The following is a 27,910-nucleotide window of genomic DNA, read 5'->3' on the forward strand; positions in this document are numbered from 1 at the left end:
CAAATTTATAATGACATTTTGCTCTTTGACTGCTGGTGAGTCAGTCGTTAATTGGTCTCTTTCAGAAAATTTACTGTAATGGAGCTACAGTACATGATTTAGAGCCGTCGAACCCAAGGTACATTGCTTTTCTGATTTATTGTTACATTTTGTTTAATTCAGTCATTTATATTCTACAAATTCCATTTTAAATTATTATGTATTTTTTAGAGTTACATGCCAAAATACATACACACATAGGCACTCACAGATTTGTTGACATTGCCATTGTTGTATTATGTATTTATTTTCATCTGCTACAGATAATGATCCTCTCTCTCTGATTGCTCTCATATTTTTTTAAATGCTTTACCCACAATACCTTGAGAGAAAATTTGTTTTGAAAAGAAAAATACTTTTTTCATTCTCTGAACAGCGCTCTACAGCATCATTATAAATACAATAACTGCCGTCAGTGATGGACTGGGATCAGAAAATGGCCCTGGCATTTGCAGCAGAGAGGCCCTATTTTCAAACCCAGCACCAACCCCGCCCAACATAAAAAGCTAACATAACATAAAAAGCTTGAGATAGTGATTTACAGATAAAACTGAGTGTTGAGCGGCAGCTATCCTGAGGGAAAATTCAGAGGGAACCAGCTACTAGATGTTCGACCAGTCTTTCGCCCCTATGCCCGGTTTGGATGACCGATTTGTGGCGTAGGTGTTGTTTGAATATTGCGGGGGGGGGGGGGGGGGGGGGGGGGGGTGTCCTCCCCCAGGTAAATTAAGAGCGTCAAACACCTCACTTCCTACAAAGTGATTACTTTTATGCACCAATTTGTGCCTTTTCTGGATCAGTTTATGTGGAAATGTCTTTATTTATGTTAAGGAAACCTTCTATCAAAACAACACTACAATGCCTGCACAGCACAGCGCACATCGTGCACAAGAGGGAGCGCACACAGCCCCACTGACGCGATCATGTCATTGCCGCTTTGACTAATGCGCATCAGGGCCAGAAAGACTACCTAACGTAATAGGTATTTTCAATAGCTAGAATGCTTAGAAAAATGGTCATGGTGGCCTATCAGTTCTCCAACTTCTTCCCCCTGGCCAATCCACTCAATCTTTCCTGTCCAGTTATGCTTCTCAGATAGTTTCCCATCAGTTTTAGTTTGGAGAACGAGCGCTTTGCGGTGACGGCGATAGGAAGAGTCAGTAACTGTTGACAAGTGATTGATGATAACATACAGATTTATTTGGCAGTTGTTGACGCAGCATGTATTACCCGGCATACATTTGAAGGCGATTCACTTCTCCATCTGCATTTTGTAACATTAACTGTGAGTGTTCAAATAAATCAAACATTTCAAAATGATTTAATTAGTTGTATGTATCTGAGTCATGATTCAAATTGTTGTCAGTTTACTAGTGTACCAACATGGCAATCATTCCTATGTGACTTTGATCGTATATACTGTACACACAATTGAGTGCAATGATTTTTGGTTTGGTAATGCTTTAAAGGTGACATCGTATCAGCGCTCAAACCAATTGCTATGTTAATACATGTTATGGGCCCTCCTGACATGCCAAAGGGCCCGCGCAGTCCACTTGGGCCAGGGATTCAGCGACCCATAGTAGGGCGGCTCATCTGGCGTTCGCCCAATTGCTGGATGACCAATCTGTCACTGACTGCCGATGTTACATTGCAATACATAGGTTTTTATTTTACAAGCATGAAAGAACCGAGAACTTTTTGTGTCCTTTTAATGTTTTTATTAACATGCACTCCTCGAAACCTAAATATCTCAATATTTTTTGAAATGATCACAAAAATTCACTAGCCAAGTAAAGAGTCAAACCTTTGTGGTTACTTTATTTGCCCTCAACATGCACAACAGAAACTAGTGTTTTAGTCAAACAAATAACGATTGGGAAATAATCATTTCCACCCAATGAACAGAGGCCAATAATCTCATTTGATGTCCAATGAGAAGAGGTCTGCATGGACCCAGAATTCAAAGCTGGAATTCCAAATAGCAAGGCTATTAACAATACAAATGTACAGTCCTTTGTGGGTAGAATTTACACTACACCAAATTAAAATTCTGAAACTAAGGTTTAGGCCGCACTCCCAGACAGAGAGCCAGCTCGTTCTTCTGGATCTTTCCATCCTTGTTGACGTCACAGTGGCCCAGCAGAACCTCCCGCAGCTTGTCCAGCTCTGGTCCGCTGATACTTGGCTGGAAGGAGGAAGAGAGAGAGAGAGAAAGAGTGAGAGAGAAGGGAGAGATTTTGAGAAAAAACAGATCAAATAATCTGATGTCAAGGCCTGAGCAGTCCCATAATTGTTGGTTCAGCAAAAGGTTAAAGTGGAGTTGAACTTTATTGATTTTCTTTTTTTTTTTTGTTATTCCTGGCACGGTGGCGCAATTTCTTTTCTGCCGGTGAAACAAACTCAACTGGTCTCCACGGTGCTGGAGCCGATGTCTGCTGACAAATGGGAATGGTTAGTTTAATCAACATTAAACGTCGTACTTACACGAAAACAGTACATCCCGCGGGGCACGGCGGTAATTGAGATTTTTATAATGTTTTACGTAAATGCAGTTATCTGAGAGAGAGAGAAATAGATTGTGTGTGTGTGTGGCTACAATGAGAGCAGGAGGATAGAAAGGATACTCATTTGTTGAACCTCAAAGCCATAAATGATGTGTTTTCATCAGCCTTTGCCAGGCCTGCTGACATAGAACTGTTCGAAAACCATCATATGGCATTTAACATTCTGCTCCTTGCACATCAGGACTCTACCACAGCACTTGAATGTGTCTGAATGCTGAGTATATCTGGACTGCTTTTGAATTTAGACTTGCCTTTTTATTTACTTATTGTTCTGATCACTTTGCTCTTGCACACCATAGTGGTTGAATGATATCTCATTATAGTGAGTGTTTGAATATTTCTCCTTATTCACCTGTTGTTATCTGCGATTTAAGGTATCTGGCTGCTATAATGATTCAATTTCCCTCCGGGGACTAATTAAGTCATCTATCTACAGTATTTCTATCTATCTTGCTTTCGGAGCTAGTTCTGTCAGACAACTCGACAGCGCCACATGTTTCCACGCCCTTATTGGCCAGCCAATTTAAGCAGCCAGTCCCTCCTGCTCTACCCGCTTTGCTGCCTGCTTGTTTGCTGTACACCTTGCAGGGAGTGATGATCTAAGAGTTGTCTGTCAGAATTTTGGTTATAGCCTCTTGCCATAACAACATTTCAGAGTCCTTTTGGCGGCCATTCCATGATAATTCAACCAATACCATTAAACTCAACATGAGCACTCACCCTCACTAGTTCCATCATGTCTTTAACAAAGCCATCCACCTCGGGTCCTTCCAGGGCTCCTGTCTTACTCTGAAAACAACACAGAGAGAAACAAACTGTCAGGCAAACAAACAAAAACCAAGAGGAAAAGGCTGATGTAACGGTAGGTACTTACAACATCATAGTGAGCGAAGATCTTCTCAAAGTCTCTTTTCCTCTCCGGCTGACTGGACGCCTAGGAGGGCGGAAGAGGTAGGGAGGTACAGGTAGAAGCATCAAAAGATAAAATAAAGCGAGCGCCCTCCCTCCATTGCTGTAGTTGTGGCGCACAAAAACTTGTACAGCAAGCAAGAACCCCCCTTAACCTCACTAAACTCACATCCATTTGGAACTGGAGCAGAAAGTTCTCTTCCATAGCCAGGATCCTAAAGAAGCAGACACAAAAACAGTACTCACTACTAGTAGGCTTTGTAAATATATATTTGAATATACTTGCCGCCTGCCACAAGCCACCTGAGTGGCGTGAAAACACACCAGTCTAGAGTCTGTAGAGTGGGCTGGGTGGAACAAGCCCGGAGCAGATAGAAAACATGTCACGACAAGGGCTCCTCCCCTATATGTGTGTGGGGATGAGGGTTTTAGCTGTTGCTCGTTGATTACTCTAACGGGCAACAGGCGCACAGCCACCCTGATACTGGGCCCAATTACTTAGACCCAAGTCAGGTGTAGCTGCTCAAACCACACCACCCCCACACCGCAACTTGGAAATATCATACCCGTACTTTCCCACAATTACACTTTATAAAGTCTTGAACAATACAGCAAAGGATTGTGAAGTATTCAAACAGGCCTTTGTATTGCCGGACAATCTCAGAATGTCATGATTTAGTGACTATGTGTTTTGGATAGGTAAAGAGCGTTCTAAAGATACCTGGCCAAGTCGTTCAAATCCAAACGGCCGTCCTTGTTTTTGTCAAAGATTTTCATCTGAGAAGAAAAAAATAAATAAAGAAAATTTGTAAGGAAAGGGGTTAGATGAATGGCTCTCTAGGCCATTTATTTTACCCACAACACCTGAGACCCAAGAGCGAGTATTACCGTGGCATCTGTCTAGAAAAGGGATGCTCAACCTTAACCTTTGATATTATGAAAGAGAGAAACGCCTTCATCTTCTTTACAATATAAAAATAACAATGCGTGTATACCATGGCGTCGGTGTACTCCTCCAGTTTGTCCAAGGACACTTCCTTGTGGTGCTGCTGGAAGAGGTCCTTGAGAAAAGCCTGGCAGACGACACGGATTTGAATTAAACAGCGAGGTGATCAATAACCTCCTTGACACGCCCCGGCGTCTCAGCACACACAAGATTCAAGAGGTTTATTTGTCACATACATATACATACGGTCATACATACTGTATATGCAGTGAAATGTCATGGCACCCGGAGATTACGCACAAAAAGCTCTAAAAATACTAAAAATACTAAAACGTGCGTAACAACACGTAAGAGATAATGCACAGGTCAGTCATTATTACAAAATAGCGCTCGACAAGGTGGTCAGGGTGGTCTTGCATTACTCTGAAGGTGGTTATTTTCTCAATAATGATCAGCTGGCGGCACGTTATAACACGGTTGACTGTTAAATTAAACAATGCATTGAGACAGAATGTATTTCTAATTCTTTTTTTTAGAACCAGTATGCCTAGTTTTACAACTAATTTCATCACAAGCCTAGCACAGTGCCACGCTCGGTGACTGCAAAGCTTTTGCTTCTTAGCTTCAGCTGAAAATAGTCAACGTAGCCAACACCACAACAACTTACCAAACTATTTTCCTAGTTGCCCCACATATGATGAACCTATTGACTGTTATAAAGGTGAAATTCGATATAACCGCATTGCTCTTTTTAGGTCTTCCATTGTAGTTGCTATGTAGCGTCACAGGATGTCGCCGCTAGCTAGCATTAGCATGTGAAAAGAGGTGGTGTGACCAGGCGAGGAAGTGGTTGCCGTTGACAACAGTCATTATCAACAGATCAGCGGCCATTATTCAGAACTAACTGACCGCGGATCGCCGCTATCGGCCAACCAGAATCGAATATTCCACAGAGCCATGTGATAATAAGTAATTAAGACGATTATTCTGTAATCTATTTTCCTAAAATACTGCAATTGACACTTTGTCAGATCCTGTGTGATTTCATCAACTCAAACACCAACCGAGAACATGCTAGCACGAATACTAAGCGTTTGAAAGTGGCTTTATGTGTATTTGTCGGAAAAAGTTGTTTACCTTCAGCTCCTGGGCCGATATGTAGCCGCTGCAGTCGACGTCGTACCTCCTCCATATCTGCGGTGCGAGGAGAAGAAATTCACCGAGTTCACACCTGTTTACGCTGTTGACCTTGTCGGCCTCCTTTGGTCCAGCAGGGCGTACGCTTCTTACATCAATTAGCCAAACTCGCATTGACACCAGCTGCCCATTCGCCACGCTCAAAGGTGACCTCTCACCTTCATGAAGTCCACGCTGTTGTCCAGGAGAGCCTCTCGGCGGAAAACTAGCAGGAAGTTCTCATCCTCGGGAAGGATCATGTGGGCCAACTGGAAGGGATGGATGAGATATCATGAGAAAAATGTCCATTTCCATCTCCTACTGAGAGGCACCATAGTCCCTTCTATTTGGATTTCATTTCATCAGAGCCCTACTAACTGACGATTAGTACCTGGAGAGGAATTTCAACCTCCCCAGGACAGTTCTAGCTCAGTCTCTTTTGTCCGTTTTCATGTCCAGTGCACCCGTCGCGCTTTTTTTCCTTTGGTATTTTCCAGTCGGTTTGAAATTCAAGGTCAGTGCATGGCGGTCTAATGACTTCCCGTCAGAACTTCCTCATCTCATTCCAGTGATCAAACCTCCGAACACAATGTCTGACTAGAGCCATATACCCAACAGCTCTTGCTCCTGGCTCCTCTCCAGCTCTTCCCCAGCGTCCGACCGCTCTCCCCCCTCCCTCCTCTCTCTCTCTCTTTAACCGTATTAACTTTTTGCCATTAGGAGATTAAAAACTGGATCTCTGACCAAACCATCACAATTACAGTTGGGGGGGGGGGGGGGAATGCCCGCAAACGCACTGCGGATTTATGGGATAGGGCTGAAGTGGAGAGCTGGAAGCATTCAGACGGAAGCCAACACCCGAAAACTGCGGGACGCCGCCTGGGCGGCTAAGTCTGTATGCAGGACGCTCTTAGTCCAAATTCCACGTTTCAAGAACATGGTTCTCCGAAGACAGGGACCCAATATCCCAAAAACAACATTAAACCGAACCAGAGGAAGGATGATTATGAGTTTGTCAGTGACGCGTATTATTCTCATAATGATAATAAGAGTCTAGATAGATCTATCAACTTTACACACACACACACACACACACACACACACACACACACACACACACACACACACACACACACACACACACACACACACACACACACACACACACACACACACACACACACACACACACACACACACAACATTAAAACCACCTGCCTAAAATTGTGTAGGTCCCCCTCGTGCCACCATCCGATTGAGCTCTGGTGAATTTGGAGGCCAAGTCATCACCTTGAACCCTTTGTCATGTTCTTGAAACCATTCATGACATGTTTTTTGTAGTGTGGCAAGGCGCATTATCCTGATGGAAGAGACGAGTGTCATCATGGAATACCGTCGCCGTGAAGGGGTGTACTTGGTCTGCAACAATGTCGAGGTAGGTGCTACGTGTCAAAGTAACATCCACCTGAATCGGAGGACCCAAGGTTTCCCAGCAAAACATTGCCCAGAGCGTCACGCCGCCTCCGCTGGTTTGCCTTCTTCCCATAGTGCATCTTGATGCCACCTCTTCCCCAGGTAAACGACGCACGCGCACCCGACCATCCACATGAAGTAAAATAGAATATATTGCAGCATTTTTAGGCTCATTATTTCCATGTTATCTTTTCTATTTGTATTTGTATTACTTGATTCTTATGACCTATTTTTGATTATGTGAGCTGCTGTGACCACAATTTCAATACTATCTATCTATCTATCTATCTTGTGTTCGTTCTTCCTTTCTTTCTTTCTTCCACCTTTAACCTCCCGGGATGAATAAAGTATCTAACAATTAATCTAGCTCTTATTATTGATTGATGATGACAGCGGTCGCATAGATCTTGCTGAAGTCCACAGTATTATATTTTTTTACACTGAGTTCCCCTCTCCGAGGCGTTTCCTCGTCCAAGCTGCTGCAGGGGAGAGCCTCACTGGAGCTAAATCACGGGGACGTTTCTACATGACGCACGGCCTCGCTCCGGCCGGCGTACATCAGGAGCTTTTAAGTGGCCATTTAGCGCAGACATGTATTGATCTGTAGCTTCATGCAGCGAAAAAGGTTTCCGCCGTGCATTACTGGAACGGGAATACATTCAGGGGTTGACACTAATGAACAGCATTTCTCCCTCTCTATAGAATCAAAGTAGATCAAGTTAATTAGTAAGTCTCTTTGTGCAAGAATTGCTGACAGTAATGGCTGAAAGGCTTAGACAACTGTGCAACGGCAAATTTGCCACTTTTTGTTCTCCTCAGTATGAATTATGAAATCACATTTAATAACTAGAGTCAAAGCATTTCTTCCGTAATCGTATTCAAAGTTGGGCGGGGTCCTAGATGCAGCTACAAGTTTTTAAATCCATTTCCAAAAAGAAACTAGGAACCATGGTAATACTGAACTGAACTTTCTGAAACTGAAGGATTCTTAATTTTGGAATTAAGGCGGACGCATGCGATTACTACATTTCCACAAGGAAACCTCTAGAGAGAGACCTCGAGAACCGCCTCCCACACTATTATATCGACGTCTTTGTTAAGAAGCTCTTAAAAAGTCGTACGTTCAATTTAGCACATAGGCTTGCTTACAGTATTGGCACTTTTATATTTATTCATTCATTTATTTGTGGATGTACTTTTACCATCCTTTATGGTGGTCACTTTTACAATTTTCCATATTTAAGTGGTTTTAAATATATATTTTTTTAATGGATTTTATTGCTGAATTTTCTCAAAATTATTTGATCTATTTTACACAACTTCTTTTTTTGTTTTTAATCTGTGAAGCATTTTGTAGTCTCTGTTTTGATAAGAGCTATATACTGTACATCAAATGAGGATTATGATTATTATTATCAGTATTATTATTATCAGTATAATAACAATAATGATAATTATTATTATTATTATTATAAGGGCTGTACTTTTTAATGCATTAGCTTCATGTTTTGCAAACAGAGAGAGAGAGACAAAGAGAGGGAGAAATAAGCTGTAAGTGAGAGATAGGGAGACGATGGGTTGAGAGGAGGAGGAGGGAGAAGGGAGAAAAAGAATTAGAAAAATGGGGAAAGACAGAGGGAAGATGGAGGCTTGTTTTCAGGCATAATGTAATGTGATTTGACATAATAAAAGTCCACACACAGAGATCACACATAATACAAACATTATGCAAATATAAAAATAGTATAATTATTATGGAGAATTCTGATCCATGTGATTTGTAGCAAGTTGATGGGTGCGTTCAAACAAAGAAGGTTTTGTAGGAAAGGTTGTCTCAAGGAATAACAGAAGATTAAAGAAGTGAATACATTGTTTAGTGTGTGTGTATGTGTGTGTGTGTGTGTGTGTATGTGTGTGTGTGTGTGTGTGTGTGTGTGTGTGAGATAGGGAGAGATCAAGACCTCTTCTATTTGCAGTTTTCCATCAGCGGTCACATCGTAGGCCGACATGAACCTCTGCTTCATCCTCTGGACGCCCTCCTCCGTCACTTTCTTCTGTTGGGACAGAAAAAAATGTGTGTGTGTGTGTGTGTATATATATATATATGAAACATACACACACGCTATATATATATATATATTTTTTTTTTTACACTATTTGGACTTTCTGCACTGCCGAGAAAAAGCTGCACAAAAGCAAAATCCCTTGAACGATACAGACTGAACTAGAGGGTGAGAAAAAAAATACAAAAAGAGTACAATAAAAATTCAATTGCATTCAATAAAATTGTTAACATCTTTGTGTTTTATGTCGATACATGTTTTTTTTTTTTATAAAGCTGAATTTTATATTACTCTGAGTCACAGTCATATTCTTGGCGATGGTTTCCATGGACACCACTTGTAGCTTTCATATTATTTTGCTCAAGGACTGATCTCTGAACACCATGCTACGTCTATTCAGAAACCATTGAGGTGACACCGCTCTTCTTTCACACTGAATGTCTTTGGTTGTTTGGCTTTTGGAAGCCATTGTTTGCAGTTTAAGGGCTCATTAGAATATTAACAGTATTTCTCAATAATTGTCATTACAATTAGCTGAAACAACAAGCAGTCCTTTCCCTACAGTGTAGCAACAGTAACAGTGTATTAACAGTGTAGTAATGTAATGGCGTAGTCACAGTGCAGTAACAGTGTGGTAACGGTAACAGTGTACTGACAGTGTACTAACAGTGTAGTCACGGTAGCAGTGAAGTAACGGTAACAGTGTAGTAGCGCTAACAGTGTGGTAACAGTACACTTACAATGTAGTAGCAGTAACAGTGTAGTAACGGTAACAGCGTACTAACAGTGTAGTAATGGTAACAGTGTAGTAACGGTAACAGTGTAGTAACAGTCTGGCAACAGTGTTATGGTAGCAACGTAGTCACGGTAACAGTGCAGCAACAGTGTAGTAACAGTGAAGTAGTGTTGTAATGATGTAGTAACTGTGTAGTAACCATAACAGTGTAGTAAGGGTAACAGTGTAGTAACAGTAGCAGCGTAGTTACAGTAGCAGTGTAGTTATAGCTGCATTAGCTTTTTGTTTCTTGTGCTTGGTTGCCGCATTATTCTGTTGCTAGGCAGGCAGTAGAAAATATTGTGCATTAACACAGTTTTGTTTTTCAAGTCATATCTTTATTACAGGGGGCAGGAAAAAAAAATGGATACTGAACTCCATTGGTAACCAGGGGACGGACGGACAGGAACACATAAACAGTTTTAGTGCCTGCATCCAATCTGGGGGCCTGAGGACGCAGCACCGGGCGTCAAAAGGGTGCGTGCACGAATGAGATTAAACAAAACAGCAAGAAGAGAGGGAGTGTGGGAGTGAATTGGTGGGGAGGGGGGAGGCTGACAGATTGTAGGACCCTGCAGCTTCTCAGGAAGAGCCAAACCATCAATACGAGGTTGGAGAGACGTTCACCTCCCCAACACACACACACACACACACACACACACACACTGGATGAGTCCAAAGCCCCCGTTCCCACTTTGTATGCATTTGTTAAGATAAGATGCTTTGACTAGACCATCCGCTGCACCGGCTCCTCTGACAGGAACCAGAGCACTTTAATGGTGTAGAGTCTCACCACACCCCTCTAAATAACCGCCTGGAGGTCGACGCTGGATGCTCTGCTACACACCAGTGAGTCAATAACATCAATAAAAAAAATAAAATAAAATAGTGCACTGGTGGAGTTAAAGTATGGTTTATAAGGATCAGCACTGGCTGGTTTTTAAATCGGAATTTCCACGTCAGAGATTTTCCAGACATATTTTTCTTTATTTTTTAACCGTTCTATCTATTTTCTTTATTATTCATTATATTATTATTTACTCTTACATTATTTCTTGTACTTTACAAATAAATGTACTTAAAATTGTTGGCATTTTGTACTGGCTTTTCTATCATATATTTTAATAAAACTTAAAAAAAAAAAAAATGCAGATTTGTATACTAACTGTATATACAGAGTCCAAATGCACATCCTGTTTTAGTGAAATCTTGGACTTTTTGAATTGAAACAAGCAATATCTGAAATATCATCCCTGCTACCTAGTACAGAACAAAATATATGCATTGGTAATACTGGGAATTTTGCTAGATGTCTTAGGGCGTGTTTTGGTTAATAAACCGAACTTGACTTACCTGTGGACCCAGTCTCTTCATCATGTGACGAAAAAACTCGTCCAGTTCTTTCCCCTCAATGTAGCCATTGTCTGTCCATGAAAAAAACAAAAGTTATATAATTGTTATTTATTATTATTATTATTATTATTATTTTAATTATATGTCATCTCATTATTTAGCTTTCAAAGTTTAACTTTTCTCTTGCTAACCTAGATTAAAAATGTCGAATAATTAAACCTATCCTCCGTCAGGCTTGGGGCTGACACAATTTGGGATTTGTGAAGATTACGATAAACCTCACATATATTCCAATGGACACAGTGAATGGCATTAAAATAATTGTCATTTGTAATTAAAAAAAAAAGCAAGTTATTTAAATAAAATAATAATTAAAACAAATACAAATATATATTTAATAATTAGAATATATATATCATAATTATAATATTATTATAATTACAAGTAATAATTTGTAAAATACTGAAAACAAATACTAATTTCTCATCACCGTCTGCATCAAAGTGTTGCCAGATCTCCAGAAAACCAGCGGCGTCCAACTTATCAAACACACTCTCCATCTCTGCAAACCTGGCACCCTGAACCCTGGAATAAACACTACGACTGCTGCTCAGATACTGCTGCTTGAGCTGTGGCTCCCTCGGACGAAGTGGAAAGAAGAAGAAAAAAACCCAAAACACTTCTGAGTGGGCAGAGAGAGAGAGAGGGGGAGAGGGAGAGAGAGCGAGAGCGAGAGGGAGAGAGAGAGAGAGAGAGGGAGAGAGAGAGAGCGACTAAAGGTAAAGAGACAGGGGATTGCTGATGGTGACTCGATGCTCTCTGTCGCCCATTGGTGGACACTGTAATGTAATGCACAGTGGGCGACGATTTGCAGTAAATAAAGACTCGGCGCATTTCTGTCATTTTTAAAGCCTGTAAAATCATTTTAATTATTAATATTCACAATGGAGGAATGTCCAACACCAGCAGAATGAGACAAGTTAACCCATGAGGAAAATTAACAAATACAAATCGGGACTGCGGGTGAGCAAACTTGACATATTATTTTTTTTTTTTTAAACATCAAAAAAAGATAGAAATAACAAAACAAAACAAAAATCACGTCTTTCTTTGTGCCCTTGACACAAGACTAACAGAAATTGATTGCATTTTGTGACAAATCAACACACACACACACGTACTGTCGGAAAAAAAAAATCTAGTTTCTGTATTATCAACACAATGTACATGTTAATGCAGAACAACCAAAGATCAGAGACTTCAACCAGCTATTTTCTTTTTTTCTTCCAAATAAGTTACATACAAATCCCCTAGTAGAGTAGTGTACTTAGTACCAAAACAACATTGGATTCGTTGTGTTCACATATGGGTGTGAATAAATCACAGTGTCTATGTTGCGTGTGCATATCGTACACACATACATGTATACACACACACACACACACACGCACGTACCGACATGTATGGAAAACACACACATATATATACATACAGTACAACTCAATCTGATCTCACACACACACGCGCGCACACGCACACACACACACACACACACACACACACACACACACACACACACACACACACAGAATGATGAGGAGACTGACTTGAATTGGTTAAATTCACCGACTCCGCCCTGTGCGTTCAGCCCAGAGGAAGCGGCCGAAGGAAGGCCGGGGGTTAGTGGAAGTGGAATCCTCCTTTAAAGGGATTCTGGGGGATTCAATGGGGTTTTATTATCAGCCCTTCCCACCACTTAGCATCAGGAGGAGAGGGTGGGGGGGGGAATAAAAAATAAATGGAATTTGCGGGTTTCGCTCATTTGTTATCGTCCCAAACCATCAATCAAGACCCAAAGAAAAAAAACAAAACAAAAAAAAAAAAACAGTTGCATTCTGGGACTTTTCTTCCGAACCATTCATTCCACGGCGTCCGAGACCGGTAAAACTATGTACAAAGGGTTTCATTTTCTTTCCTTTTTGTCAGAGACCGCAAACCTCAAAGTCAACCTTACAGACGGAATTAGGGGCATTTCTCTGGTTGTGGGGCGGACTTTCATCCCGACCGGAATTAGGTCTTGGTAGAAGTAGGAGGTAAAATAAAAAGGAGAGGGAACCGAGTAGCGGGGAAACCAGCCGACGCTGTGGAGCGCAACAACCTAAAGCCCTGAATTAACCCAAACGGACAAATTTAACTTATCATTTTGAATTTTTTTTTTTTTAATTTTTTTCAAAAGTTTTTCTTTTTTAACCCTTTATTACGTCACAGCTATTGACAAGAGGAATCACAGAGTGGAGCGTTCGAGTCTAAGTAAATTAAATCCTTATGTTCTAAACAGGCCTCAAATCTGTTCTGAAATAGATTAAAAAAAAAAAAACATCTGGAATTTGGTCATCGTGTTTTGAAGAAGAACAACCTGATAAGGGGGGGGGGGGGGGGAGAAAAAAAAAAAGCTGATTTGAACTCTCAAGCCCCCATAACAATATTTGGTTCCAAAAACTGATGAACCTTCGAAAACGGACAAAAGAGACGTCTCCACGTTGAATCGACTCCCATTTCTTCCAGCAGTTTTCTCCGGCGCCGGACGTCCAATGCACCGATGGCCGCAAAGCGGTTTGTCGCAGGCGGCCGGACACAGGACGTGCGGACGGGTTTAACAGTGCTTGAGCCTGATCGCTTGATCAAGAGTTTTGGTTTTTTTTGTTTTTTTTTTTTTACGTCAACTTACAGAAACGACCTCGACTGGATTCCGTTCTCCATGCAAGCCAGCGGGGGCCGCCTCGCCGCTCACGATGCGCCTTCAAAACGCCGCAAATAATCGCTAATTTGAGTGTTCGCCCACAGCAGCCGCGGTGGCACAGAGACAATATTGCTGGTATCGGCAACAAATGAATCACACCTTAGAGGCGAATCTGAGATTTCTGGGAGTTTCTGAGAGTTGTGTGTGCGCTGAGGAATCTCAGCTGAACCGTCGCTGAAAACTGTAAAAAAGGTGAATTGCATAATGGCCAACGTAAACCCCTGAAAACAGTTTAGGTAACTGTATTTTACTTGACACACACACACACACACACACACACACACACACACACACACACACACACACACACACACACACACACACACACACACACACACACACACACACACACACACACACACACACATATATACATACATACATACATATAATATATGTATATATATATATAAATAAAACTTCCATTCAAATATATAAAAGGAAAAAGGAAAATGGGAAAAAAACAACAACAATCTACTGTGTAAATAAATTGATAGTGTGTTAAGCCTTTCAAGTTACAGTACAGTGATTTTGTTAGTATTATTGGATGTAGGTTTGGTCCCTGGGAGAAAAGCTACTGTAGGCTGCAAGTGGTTAAGGGTGATAAGCAACTCGGGTCATTGGCCGTGTACCCTGATAAAACTCACTGGTCTTGTCCAAGTAAGTTTCCAGAAGATAGAAAAAAAAAAGAAAAGGAAATGTGACTCCTATACTTAACTTAAATTAGGATTCTGGTTGTTTTTACCGCTACGCCGCAGCAGCAGGGAAGTACCAGTTTGAGGGTTAGCAGGTCAGAAAATGACCTTTAAAAGGGTCAGACATCCCCTCCACCACATATTTGGCTTCACCGGGACCAGCTTCTTTTCTTTTTTTTTTTTTTTTTGTTGGCTCTCTGACCCGATGTGAAGTCCTCAGTTCCGTCCTCAGATCATGATGAAGTCCTTTTCGGTTTCCTCCGTGGAGTCGGAGCGCTTGGCGCCCGCTCCCTTGTCCTTGTCCGAGTTGGACGGGGGCCGGTCCTTGGTCTTTCCGGAGCCGTGGTCCTCAGAGTTGGCGCGGTGGAGGGCGGCGCGCTGGCCCGAGTCCGACACCGTCCTCACTGCCAGGGGTGGAGAGAGAGGTTTCTTTTTTAAATGTATTACACTGTGGCTCTGCGGGATACTCGATTCTGATTGCCGATAGCGGCAGCCAGCGGTCTGTTATTTCGGAATAACCACTGATGTGTTCATACGAGCGCTGTCACCGCAACCACTTCCCTGTCTGGATTCAAGTCCCTTGCATCACGCTGCCTACACGCTCACACTAACTCGAGCTAGTGGCGCCACCTTGTGACACTACGTAGCAACAGAAGACTTGGAAGACATAAATGCAGAATATTATTGTTAGATTCAAGATTCAAGAGGTTATTTGTCTTTCAGGGCACCATCCAATGTAGGGCGCCATTTCTTTGGTACTGCAGGGCTAATAATTTGGTATGTGCCATAGTGTTAGCTATGTTCTTAATGGATTACTTAAACTAGCGATATTAGTTCTAAAATCATTTCAAATCAATTGCATCTCAATGCATTTTGTTATTTAGTAAGTAAGCCATGTAATAATCAGTATAATGTTCAGCCAGCCGGTCATTATCACAAAATAACCTCCCTTTAGAGTGATACTGATCACCCTGCCGGGGCTAATTTTGCGATGGTGACCGGCTGGCTTAAGAATGACCATCAATCAACCATCAATACGAGGTTGGAGAGACGTTCACCAACACACACACACACACACACACACACACACACACACACACACACACACACACACACACACACACACACACACACATACACACACACACACACACACACACACACACACACTGAAAGAGTAGAAAAGATAAATAAGGTTTATGCAAAAGAGAGATAGAAGAGAAGGAAGGAGAGAAGGGCACAGCTTAGGAGGGGAGGAGGAGAAAATAACAGTCTCGGCACATTAGACAACCAAAAAACAACAACAAATATCTGGATTGAAATACCTGAGCCACCGTCCTGAGCGGCCGAGGTCTTGTTGACGGAGCTGCCCGCCAGGCCGCCCTCCTTGTCTTTCTCCGACAGAGCCCTCTTCAGCGCGGGAGGGAGAATCGCCGGCTTGGGAGACACGGTGCCGCTCCCAGGGGAGTCAGAGCTCTCATCTGAAATGGATGAAAATTGTAATGTAAATAATGAAGGAAAATACATGTATTTAAGTGTGTTATCTGAAGGTATACTGAGCATATTTTGTATACTTTTTATGTATTCACAATTATTATACTTAATTTGTGTTAAATTGGAAACCACTGAAGTTGTACTTAGTGTGGTAGAAGTTGTACTTGCGCTTAAATGTATTAAAAATATATTTTTATGGGTTAGGGTTATGATTTTTTGGTAACTTCCAATGACCAAAACAAAACACTTTTAACAAGTATATTAACTCTCAGCTTAACTTAGGTTAGTGTTTCATGTACTTATTTTAGGTTCATGCATAAAGTAAAGAAAATAGAAAAAATACCAAAAATACACTTCAATAGCTACAAAAAAGGACAAATGGGTAGAAATATACCTTTAACAGACATTATATACCAATAATATAATGTCGTTATTGAAATATCTACTTTTTTTTGCACAAATGCAAAAATCAAAAGAGAAACGTCTGCTGGTACCGATGCTCCTGCTGCTGGGGGTCCTGGGTTTCTGGGGGATGTTAGGACGGGCGGCGAGGGTCGGCTTGGTCCCCTGGGGCACGGGGGGCTTGGGGCTGAGCGCCCCCCCGGGGGAGGGGGACGGCGAGGAGCAGGTGGAGGAGGACGGGGTCCGGAGCCGCGGGGCCGTTTCGGGCTTGGAGGCATCGCTGCGCAGCGAAGGGATCTTCTCCGGGGAACCCGCGGCCGGAGGTTCTGGCTTGGAAACGGAGCCGCTGGGCGACCTGCTCTCCGGAGGCGTGGCCTGAGATTTGGCTGCTCACACACAGTTCACAAGGGATTGGAATATTTATAAATGACTTGGATTATGAGGACACTAACTAACTATGTCCTCACAATTCAAATGTCCTAATAATGCTGGTGTGTATTCAAATATTTAGTCCTTTCAAACCACACACGCACGCACGTTCTTCTGGCATTCTTACGATGCCATATTGTATACCCTCAACCCTCACTGACCGTGAGAACGGACCGAGGAGAAAACTAGGATTAGGACTGGTGGACAGACAGCGCGGCCAGCTCTCACGCTCGTTTTGCCGAGACAAGTGCCAGAAGCAGTGCTGACTTCAACGACAAAGACTTTAAACCCACCTCGAACGGGGGTCTCCTTTTAAGGGATTCAACACAATAACCAGATCACATTTTGGAGCCGCTGACACTGCGTTATCGAGGGGTACCCTGCATAACCCTGGAGGCCAAGATGTGACTCCCCGGTGACTTGCCATCAAAACACCTTGAGAGTGGACGGTGCTTAACCTTTCTTATGCAGCCCGATCCCAGTCTAGTTGACTTGATCATAAGCCCCCTTCCAGGCTTAGCTTGCCCTGAATGTGTGATGCTGACAGGGAACAGAGGTGGGCGTGAGCCCACAGCAAAATCTTTAAAGCGTGGTGATGCAAGGCTAGGATACGCCACCGCGAGGATTGATATAAGGGATTGTCGAGGTGTTGTCGGAACGTATCAGAACGTCGGTGTCCTCTCACTCATGGTTGCCGGACGCAACAGAGCTAAACGGACTGCCTTCCACTCCAACACATTGATGTGACGGGTCTCGTGACCCGGCCCAGCATCCACTGACCGTCCTCCCTGCGGAGATGATCGAGCAGCGCCACAGTGTGGGAGTGTGCCGACTCCTTTGAAACCCGCTGCTATCAGGAGATCGTCGAGATATGACAGGACTTTTATAAACTGGGTGTGCAGAGGGGGAATAGCTGCATCCACGGAAACTGTGAATATTTTGGGGGCCAGAGAGAGACCAAACGGTGGAACACAATACTTGTGTGCTCTTGTCCTGATAGGCAAACCTCGGGTATCTCCCGTGTCTTTCCACAATTAGTATGTGAAAGTAAGCGTCTTTTAAATCCACTGACGTGAACCAGTCTCCCCCGTGGGATTGATTCAAAAAGGTGACGGTGTGGTTACATTGGAAGCCGGAGCTTTCTCAATGCTTTGGTTTAAAATTCTCAGATGCAGAATTGGTCTCAGAGAAGAGCCGTCTGTTTTCGGAATGAGGAAATATCTGCTGTAAAAAAATGCAATCTCTCTCCCTGTCCACTCCCGCATCTGCTGGGCAGGGAGGCTCATAAATGGCCCGGCCTCACCTGAGGGCTTCGGGCTCATATTTTAGTTTTGGGCCATGTTTTGTATGGCCAAGAGTATGGCCATGAAGTAAAACTAGACCAATGAAGTCTCATATCACACCTGTGACAATAGTTATATAATAACTCATTTCAAGAATAAATCGTTTCCAGAATTCAAATCGAGTTCTCTAACTAAGAAAAATAGATATTTCTTTATATTATTTAGGAATTATTTATTATTACTTTTTACATTTTATTTCAAATTTCAAGGGTTGAAACCTGTGGGTGACTTACTGTGATCTGGATTCATGTTTTTATTCTCGTTCAGTCGCAAATATTAATATTTGAGAAATGACGAGCGCAAACGCCATGATTCAAATCCTCCCGCACACCGCCGCTTTCTTATTACGTACGTTTTTTACAGGAAATGAAGACATTTTATCTTAAGCAGGCTAGTGCCAAAGAAATGTGGCTGAAATGTCTTAGAAAATAACAATTCAAACACACCAATAATAGAGATAAAAAAGAACACTACTGTGGATAAAAAGTAATAAAAATCAACCCACCAGTCGCGTTGCTGTCAGGCCTGTCAGGGCTGGACGACTGGAAGATAAATGACAGAAGACACATTTTTGGTTATTATGCATTATGAAGGTTTGAAGGACTCAAGGTCCTCACTGAATGAGCCAGGTTTATATTTAGCTGTAAGACGCATTAACACCAAAAGTGCATGTGCATCCAGAAAAGATGTTGTTACAGAATGCTATGAAAAAAAAAAAAATCATTAAAAATGCTAAGACTTAAATTGCACATTTCACTATTTAACTTATTTTAACTTACTTATTTGTCTCAGCCTTCCATCGAATTCACCATTGAAGGAGATCAACAAGTTTAAATGTTGAAAATGAATGAAAAAAAGGGTTTGTGATAAAGGTTTTATGAAAGATTATGAAAAATGACATAAGCTAAGCAAAGTAAGATACAAGTTACATATCACACAGAAGAGGGGGTGTTTGTGCATAAATGCCTGGTGTGGCTCAATGACAGTGTGAAACATAATAGGAAACAGTGGACTTTCCCCTTTTAACACCAAGCATGAAGCAAAAAAAAAAGTGTATTCATTTGTATATGTTGAAATGAAGGTCTGCATGTCGAGGCAATTTGATTGATTTGGACATTTTGAAAAAACAATTTTTCCCCCAGCGTATTCAAAATTTGCTCTTTGGTCTTCTGGAAGGTCAAATAGGGGCACTTGTGCCTTTTCAGGGGGTTTAATAAGTAGGAAGACAAGGTCAAATTATTAAATAGACTGTCTATATTTAACAGTCTCAGTTTTATTTTTTATTTTTTGCTCTTTCTCCCAGCTGGAACACTGTGAGTGAGAGCCGCACAAAACGGTCTTGACAAGTGACGATTTAACACCTAAGGAGATTTGTCCTCAAGAGCAAAATCTCACTGGTTCTTGTTTTGATGTACTAGCTGAAGTTCCCGCATCCTTCCAGGAAACTCTTACATTTGAATGTATATTTTGATGAGGTGGAAATTGGATCATTTTAACCCTTACTACCATTTTAGTTGGAGTTAATTATTTAGATAGGGTTCATGAATTTGGTGGTGACTCTCTCCCCCACCTTGTACGCCCTCCTCTCCTGCTTGGCCTTCATCTCTGCCAGGAGGCCGCTGCCCATCACCTGCACCCCGGGGTAGCGGCGCCCGCCCTGGGGGCTGCCCCGCCCGTCCAAGGCCTCCCACGGCTCGTCCATGGAGTCCGGGGTCCTCAGCTCCTCCGAGCGGTCCGAGCTGCTGCTGTAGTCGGTGTGCTGGGAGCGACCCGGGGCCTCTCTGTACTCGCTGCGGAGCCCACGGCAGATAGAAGCAGGGGTCAAGGGTCGTCTGCTACCTTCAATGTTGTTATGTTAAAAGTAATGCTGGACGACAGCGGTTTCAGCAAGGTTAGATGCCATTGGAACAGGTTGGTAGTTGGTTAAAATGGTCTTTTGGCCACATTTTATTCATGCAAATCTCCAAATTTGTTTATGTTTAATATGTTTTTTGTTTTTTTTGTTCATGTTTTCACCAGGGGCTAACCTCAATTAATAAATTCTGTTTAAATGTGTACATATGTTTTATTTCATGTTTTATCTCCATTTGACTGGCACTGTTTTTGTCAACTTCTGCTGCTTTAACACCTGAGTTTCCGCTGAGGACGATGTAAGGGATAATCTGCAGCCGGTCATTATCGAAAAATAACCCCCGCCCCAGGTCTTTTATTAGGCTGCCCCAGGTCTTTTTCTAGTCTGAAGGGTGTTATTTTGCAATAATGACAGGCTGGCTGCACATTATCCCTCTTGTCACATGGAGTATTGATTTGAAATAACTTTTTTGCCAACACTGTTGCCAACACTGCAACGACTTAGCAAATATCTCGCCTTAGAAAAGAAAAACGTATCTACTGTTATTGATGTTAAATTGGACATATCTGCATTCATTTCTTGAAACCTTTCATTGTAGTTTCTATTTATCGTCACAAGATGGCACCACTACCTTCCATCATATAGCACCACAATATGATGGCCGTGAATCCAGGCCAGGAGGTGGTTGACCGTTGCAATGGTCACTATTAACAGACAGCATAATTCAGAAATAACTTACAGCTGATAGTCGCTATTGACCAATCAGAATTGTGTATTCCACAGAGCCGTGTTATAATAGTAAAGTGTTTTCTTACCTGGACTTTGGCTCGAGTGCCGGGCTCTTCAGCGGCACCTTCGGCGAGGACGGCTCCTCTGGGATGGAGGAGGCCGAAACTGAAGCGGCCGAGGCCGCGGATGCCCCGGAGTGCTGCGGAAGACCCTGACTCTTTTCCGACTTATCCGTTCTGTCAGATCTATCGGACTTGTCCGATTTATCCGTTTTGTCCGATTTATCGGATTTGTCCGATTTATCGGACTTATCAGATTTGGACGAGCGCGACTTGATGAGGTTGAGAAATCCTCCTTTGCTCTTCTTCTTCTCCCCGTCCTGAGACTCTGAGCCCTTCAGGGACCGTCTGAGAAGAAGTCGGAGAGCAGATGACGGATGAAAATATAGACCCAACAAATGTGCCATTCGTTTAAAATGACAAAACCACACCATAAATCACGGCTCTTACTTAGAATCCATCTTGGTGACCTTCTTGGAGAAGAACTCGTCCACACCCTCGTCCACTCTTCCCATGAGGCCATTCTGCTCTCCGTCCTGAGAAGGGGCACTGCTGATTTGCTGAAAGAGATGAAAGATGTCAGAACATGCTATCTGCTCTATTACTGTTTAAATGCAAGTGCAAACTCATTGGTGGTCTCATTTATATTAAGTGTTGATCATTAGCTGATTGAGTGATTGATTTGACTTCAAATTCTAAGCAAACATGGACTTACACAGAACCATTCAAATGGATTGAACTGGTGTAGAAACGGGAAACTTCATCGAAAATACATTGCATTCTGGCCTTTTCCCTTTTTTATTTGTGAAGTACCAAAATAGTCTAAAACAAAACAAAAGAGTCTCTTTTGGGTGAATTGCTATTTTGAGGTTTTCTGGCAAAAATATGAAAACCAATTCAAATTTTAAAAAGTAATAGATTTTTGCTGATGTCTAGTCAATTAGGGCTATCATCAAGTTGAAGGAGGATGATCCAGTAGACCCCCGTTTTAAACTGACTATCATTGTTAAAACCATAATAGCTCCAATTCCAGTTAAGACGGACTGAGTTTTAATACACTTCTCATTCATAGTCGGGAAACATGCGACCACTTCATCACTCACCGGTATCTTGCTGGACTGTTTCTTCTTGTTCCTGCGCGGCCGTAGTTTGGTGAAGTGCTGCAGCTTCTTGCCCTCCTCGGACGGCAACTCGCCCATGGCTCCCGGGGGACGCTTCTCCTGCCTGGTTGGGGTGTGGCTGTGGGACCGGGTGCTGTCCTCCATGTGCACGGGGACGTCCTCCAGGGCCTTGTCAAGGTCGAACTCCATCTCTGTGGGTCAACGGCAGGCAGTTTAAGTCTCAGATGTACCTCACAACGTAACAGGAGATAATGCCTTGTTGTAATAGCGTGGTAATAACACAAAAAAATTCACAATAACATTGTAATAGTGTAGTAATAATAGTTATAACTTATGACTTTAGACACTAATATTTAATAATATGGTCAAATTTAGACCACCCTTTAGAATATTGTTATCCATGCCTGTATTGCTGTATACATATTTATTTAATATGTACAGAAACTCCCATCCCTTTACATCCACAGCCAATCCTAGCAGCCAGCCCGCCACTGTCACAGCCTTTTAATCAAATTCCTCCTGAGAAAGAAGTTCAGCGGTTTCACGCCAAATACTGTGCGTCACACAAAGGCCAAAATAAATTATTCTTACCGAAGGCACGAGACACCGGCCTCAGCATTCTGCTGTGGATGCTTTTCCTTTTGGATTTCGGAGTCATCTGGACACAACAAGAGAGATTACAGTAGGTGAAAAACTTGTTTTTATTTATTCATTTTTTACTGTAGTATGAACATTTGTATCCACCAATGCAAAATTCCACACACAAATAGATCAAGAAAACATGTACAACTTGATCAAATAACTAGCCTTTGCTAAAAAAACAACAACATAAAAACAAGTTTACACCACTTCACACCGTCAACACTGCCATCACGTCTTCATTTCACTGCTGACATATTCTAATTTGGTATTTCTATATAATTGAACAAATAAATGAACAACAAAAGCAGCTTCACCACTTCATTACTATGATAATCCTAATAACCCCAATCCTAAAGATAATTTGGCAAAATCTGCAAGAAAATGCTTTCTACTGAAGCTTTGAATTGCAGTGCATTGTTATTTTTTTCTTTTCATCTCTATTTTATTTCTAATTTTATTCATTTTTATTTATAATTGGTAAGGACAATTTACCCATTTAACTTTGCCAAAATGTATCTTACTCTTAATTTTTTTAATCAATTCTTAATCTTTATATTAAATATTATTGCCCAATTTAGAGTTTTTTTTTCCTTGGAGCAAAATTGCAAAACTATATACAGTGGGGCAAAAAAGTATTTAGTCAGCCACCAATTGTGCAAGTTCTCCCACTTAAAAAGATGAGAGAGGCCTGTAATTTTCATCCCAGGTTCACTTTGACTATAAGAGACAGAATGGAGGGAAAGAATCCAGGAAATCACATTGTAGGATTTTTAATTAATTAATTGGTCAATTCCTCTGTAAAATAAGTATTTGGTCACCTACAAACAAGCAAGATTTCTGGCTTTCACAGACCTGTAACTTTTTCTTTAAGAGGCTCCTCTGTCCTCCACTCCTTACCTGTATTAATGACACCTGTTTGAACTCGTTATCAGTATAAAAGACACCTGTCCACAACCTCAAACAGTCACACTCCAAACTCCACTATGGCCAAGACCAAAGAGCTGTCAAAGGACACCAGAAACAAAATTATAGACCTGCACCAGGCTGGGAAGACTGAATCTGCAATAGGTAAGCAGCTTGTTGTGAAGAAATCAACTGTGGGAGCAATTATTAGAAAATGGAAGACATACAAGACCACTGATAATCTCCCTCAATCTGGGGCTCCACGCAAGATCTCACCCCCTGGGGTCAAAATGATCACAAGAACGGTGAGCAAACATCCCAGAACCACACGGGGGGACCTAGTGAATGACCTGCAGAGAGCTGGGACCAAAGTAACAAAGGCTACCATCAGTAACACACTACGCCGCCAGGGACTCAAATCCTGCAGTACAAGACGTGTCCCCCTGCTTAAGCCACTACATGTCCAGGCCCGTCTGAAGTTTGCTAGAGAGCATTTGGATGATCCAGAAGAGGATTGGATGTTATATGGTCAGATGAAACCAAAATAGAACTTTTTGGTAAAAACTCAACTTGTCGTGTTTGGAGGAGAAAGAAAGCTGAGTTGCATCCAAAGAACACCATACCTACTGTGAAGCATGGGGGTGGAAACATCATGCTTTGGGGCTGTTTTTCTGCAAAGGGACCAGGACGACTGAGCCGTGTAAAGGAAAGAATGAGCCATGAGCCATGAGCCATGAGATTTTGAGTGAAAACCTCCTTTCATCAGCAAGGGCATTGAAGATGAAACGTGGCTGGGTCTTTCAGCATGACAATGATCTCAAACACACGGCCCGGGCAACGAAGGAGTGGCTTCGTAAGAAGCATTTCAAGGTCCTGGAGTGGCCTAGCCAGTCTCCAGATCTCAACCCCATAGAAAATCTTTGGAGGGAGTTGAAAGTCCGTGTTGCCCAGCGACAGCCCCAAAACATCACTGCTCTAGAGGAGATCTGCATGGAGGAATGGGCCAAAATACCAGCAACAGTGTGTGAAAACCTTGTGAAGACTTACAGAAAATGTTTGATCTCTGTCATTGCAAACAAAGGGTATATAACAAAGTATTGAGTTGAACTTTTGTTATTGACCAAATACTTATTTTCCACCATAATTTGCAAATAAATTCTTTAAAAATCAGACAGTGTGATTTTCTGGATTTTCTTTTCTCATTTTGTCTCTCATAGTTGAGGTATACCTATGATGAAAATAACAGGCCTCTCTCATCTTTTTAAGTGGGAGAACTTGCACAATTGGTGGCTGACTAAATACTTTTTTACCCCACTGTATACACACATACCAGTGGACACACACACACACACACGCGCGCGCACGAGCACGCTTTGAACGCAGCCCAGCACCCTCCTGGTTGCATTCCTCTCCTTTCCTCCCTCATTTACTGTTATAACTATGACAGGAAGAGGCCACATGCTCAATTGCTGTTCCAGTTTTCCTGGACCTGATTAACTCAGTTTTTCAATACATGTTGTCGTCCGATGTCTATGTTTTCCGTATAAATTTTGTTTGGTTCTATGTTTAATTGTCTCAGCCGTGGTGAATCTCCCCCTCTTTGAGTGATGATCAGTTGTTTATAGACCCAAACATGGTAAAATAGTTTGGAGGGGGGTTGGTGGCGGCTCTGTATGACAATAAACTGTGCACTTGTCATCCTATAGGTCGTCCAGAGGACAGAGTTATAGCAGCAGTTCTTGATGATTTAAGAATTAATAAAGAGTTGCACTGCAGGTTGAGAAGTTGAACTTGCAGACTAACTCTGTCCTGGATGCAATGGCATACAAATACTCTGTGTTGTGTGCCCAGCATGCCGACAGCACAGGTTAAAAAATAAATAAAAAATAAAAAACATATAAATAAAAAATTACAATTTATGTATATATACTGTAGATTGATGAAAGCATGAGTGTGGGTGAAGCAGTGAGTCTTCAATGGTGACATGCATGTTATTTGGGACCAAAAAGACCCCTATTCAGCCCACAGTACAGCACATGGCATTTTGGTCTATATTTACAAAAGCAGTGAAAAAATGTTAGAAAAGGGTTAGTGAACGCATAACTATGTCATAAAAATACCCTGTGTCATATCTCAACTCTCCAAAAAGTGGATTTTGTAGTGAACTGGTGAATAAAGGCTCCCAGAGGAGAATGGCAGAATACAGCAGCCAGGCAGAGGGCAGTGAGGATGGACAGAATGGCAGGAAGGAAGGAAGGAGGCATAGAGGGGTGGAGGGGAAAAGTGCGAGGGCTCCAGAGCTACTTACGCTGGTGCAGCACAGAGTCTCCGTGAAGCGAAGGATGAGAAAGAAGGGAACGGAGGAAAAGGAGACGAGAGAAAGAGAGCACACAGTAAGGCTTAACCAACTAGGATAGACAGAAAGAGAGGAGAAATGGGCAACTCTTCAGAATAAAGTCTGTATAGGAGTGTTCAAAGCCTCAGTCAATGATGCATTTGTGATTCATATTTTGACTCACTACAGTATATAATTAGTAGTTACATTTGTTTAAGAGACCATAAAATATAAAAATAATTATTAAAAAATGCATGGCTATGCACTCATTTACTGTCTTTAAAGTTCCAATTTCCCATGATTCATTTCCTCCAGTCCGTGGAACACTTTTACACGTTCTAATTGTTCTACTTAAGTACTAGTCGGATAAAAGATCAGAAATATGGCTGATTCATTATTGTCTTCTCATTACTGGATTCAGAATACTCAAATCCGATTGGTCAATAGCAGCAATCAGCAGTGAGTTATTTCTAAATAATGACCGCTGTCCTGTAAAGAATGACTGTAAACAATAGCTTGTGGCGATCCACAACTAACTACAAGACAAGACCCGAAGAGACGAATGAATGTGGATATTTCACATTAATAACAGTAGGGCAAAATTTCCCTCAGCCAAAGCTCTTTAACTAGACATACTTGCTCTCAAATTATTTCAAATCAATATCAAATTCCAATGTATAGCTGCGGGATAAGTGTGATAGTGTACGGCCAGCGGGTCATTATGATCAGAGTGACACAAGACAACACCCTGTGGGGGGTTATTTTGGCGATAACGACCGGCTGGCTGCACATTACTCCTTGCTTATACATCATTTGCGAACATATATCGAACGAAAAAAGACATGCAAACAGACGTTATTCCAAAGAGCTTTACTCAAAAGAAGAGGGGAGGCCAGAGCAGAAGGTTCTGTTTAAAAGAGGAGAGGGAAGAGCAGAGCCTTAAAGAGGAAACTGAGAGGTAACAGAGGCGATGGAGACCAGGAGGACCAGAGAAAAGGGTGACAATACACGGAGAAAAGGACGTAGAACTTCCCAGGGGCTTTCTAATTTAATAGTGTTATTAGTGTTAACACCACACAAATACATCAGGGAGGTTTAGGGCTCCACAGATAACTTCTCCTCTCCGCTATTAATAAATCAATCAAACAACTACCATTGCTCTCCATTAATAAAAAACGTTTCTTAATAACGGATTATATAGTGTGAAACATGAACAAAAATATCTGACTGGATATATATAATACAAACACATAATTACAGACATTTTGTGATGTGAAACCTAGACGCAGTTCATCCGACGGCCAGTAGGATAATCCGACTGTCATTTGCGATTACGGATTCGGTGTGAAACAAGCTTTAGGGTTTTAGGAGATTTTAACAAAAATATATATCGTTAAATAAAACCTGATGAAATGCTTACAGTATGTTGAAATCCAGACCTCATTCAACTAAATTGATAACTTTTTAATTCGTTTTCAGGCCCGATATTTGTAAAAGTGAATTTAAGACATTTCAAGGACCTGCGGACACCCTGGAAATAGTACTCAAAATAAAAAAATCAAAATAAAAAATTCACTCTCTCCAACACACGCACACGCGTGCGCAGGGTCACCCAGAACGGACACATGTCTCATTACTCATTCATGGGCTCCAGGACCAGTCTCGTCTCATTTTCACAGTCGAAATGATCGCTCACATGCCTAGCCTGTTAAAAATAAATAAATAAAATAAAATACCAGCCAGGATAACCACACATGACAGCCACTGTATGAATTCACGCTGGAGTGTTTCCGTGCACCCGTCTC

At 41.9% G+C, this 27,910-nt stretch overlaps 2 protein-coding genes across 2 annotated transcripts in view; both read right to left on the reverse strand.

Annotated features, from left to right (window-relative positions):
- Nucleotides 1-1,750: 1,750 nt before the first annotated feature.
- scgn (secretagogin, EF-hand calcium binding protein) lies at nt 1,751-11,861 on the reverse strand (the record flags this gene model as incomplete). Its single annotated transcript, XM_080005422.1, has 11 exons — nt 1,751-2,227; nt 3,327-3,395; nt 3,481-3,540; nt 3,685-3,730; nt 4,237-4,292; nt 4,511-4,588; nt 5,599-5,655; nt 5,817-5,906; nt 9,072-9,164; nt 11,302-11,372; nt 11,792-11,861. The coding sequence occupies 11 exons, from the start codon at nt 11,859-11,861 to the stop codon at nt 2,099-2,101; spliced, it is 819 nt and encodes a 272-aa protein (XP_079861548.1). The 3' UTR covers nt 1,751-2,098.
- A 2,898-nt stretch (nt 11,862-14,759) lies between these two features.
- Nucleotides 14,760-27,910, reverse strand: part of LOC307233938 (F-actin-uncapping protein LRRC16A-like) — a gene marked incomplete at its 5' end in the record, with an annotated part of 91,058 nt that continues 77,907 nt past the window's right edge. Inside the window, 10 exons of the mRNA XM_080005417.1 lie at nt 14,760-15,200; nt 16,122-16,277; nt 16,785-17,078; nt 18,970-19,006; nt 20,035-20,254; nt 21,132-21,452; nt 21,555-21,664; nt 22,208-22,416; nt 22,817-22,883; nt 26,079-26,096. Coding sequence (XP_079861543.1) covers nt 15,025-15,200; nt 16,122-16,277; nt 16,785-17,078; nt 18,970-19,006; nt 20,035-20,254; nt 21,132-21,452; nt 21,555-21,664; nt 22,208-22,416; nt 22,817-22,883; nt 26,079-26,096 — 1,608 coding nt within the window. The 3' untranslated portion in view covers nt 14,760-15,024. The remainder of the gene's footprint in view (nt 15,201-16,121; nt 16,278-16,784; nt 17,079-18,969; nt 19,007-20,034; nt 20,255-21,131; nt 21,453-21,554; nt 21,665-22,207; nt 22,417-22,816; nt 22,884-26,078; nt 26,097-27,910) is intronic.

Source organism: Zeus faber (assembly GCF_960531495.2).
Source record: "Zeus faber genome assembly, chromosome: 8".
NCBI lineage: Eukaryota > Metazoa > Chordata > Actinopteri > Zeiformes > Zeidae > Zeus > Zeus faber.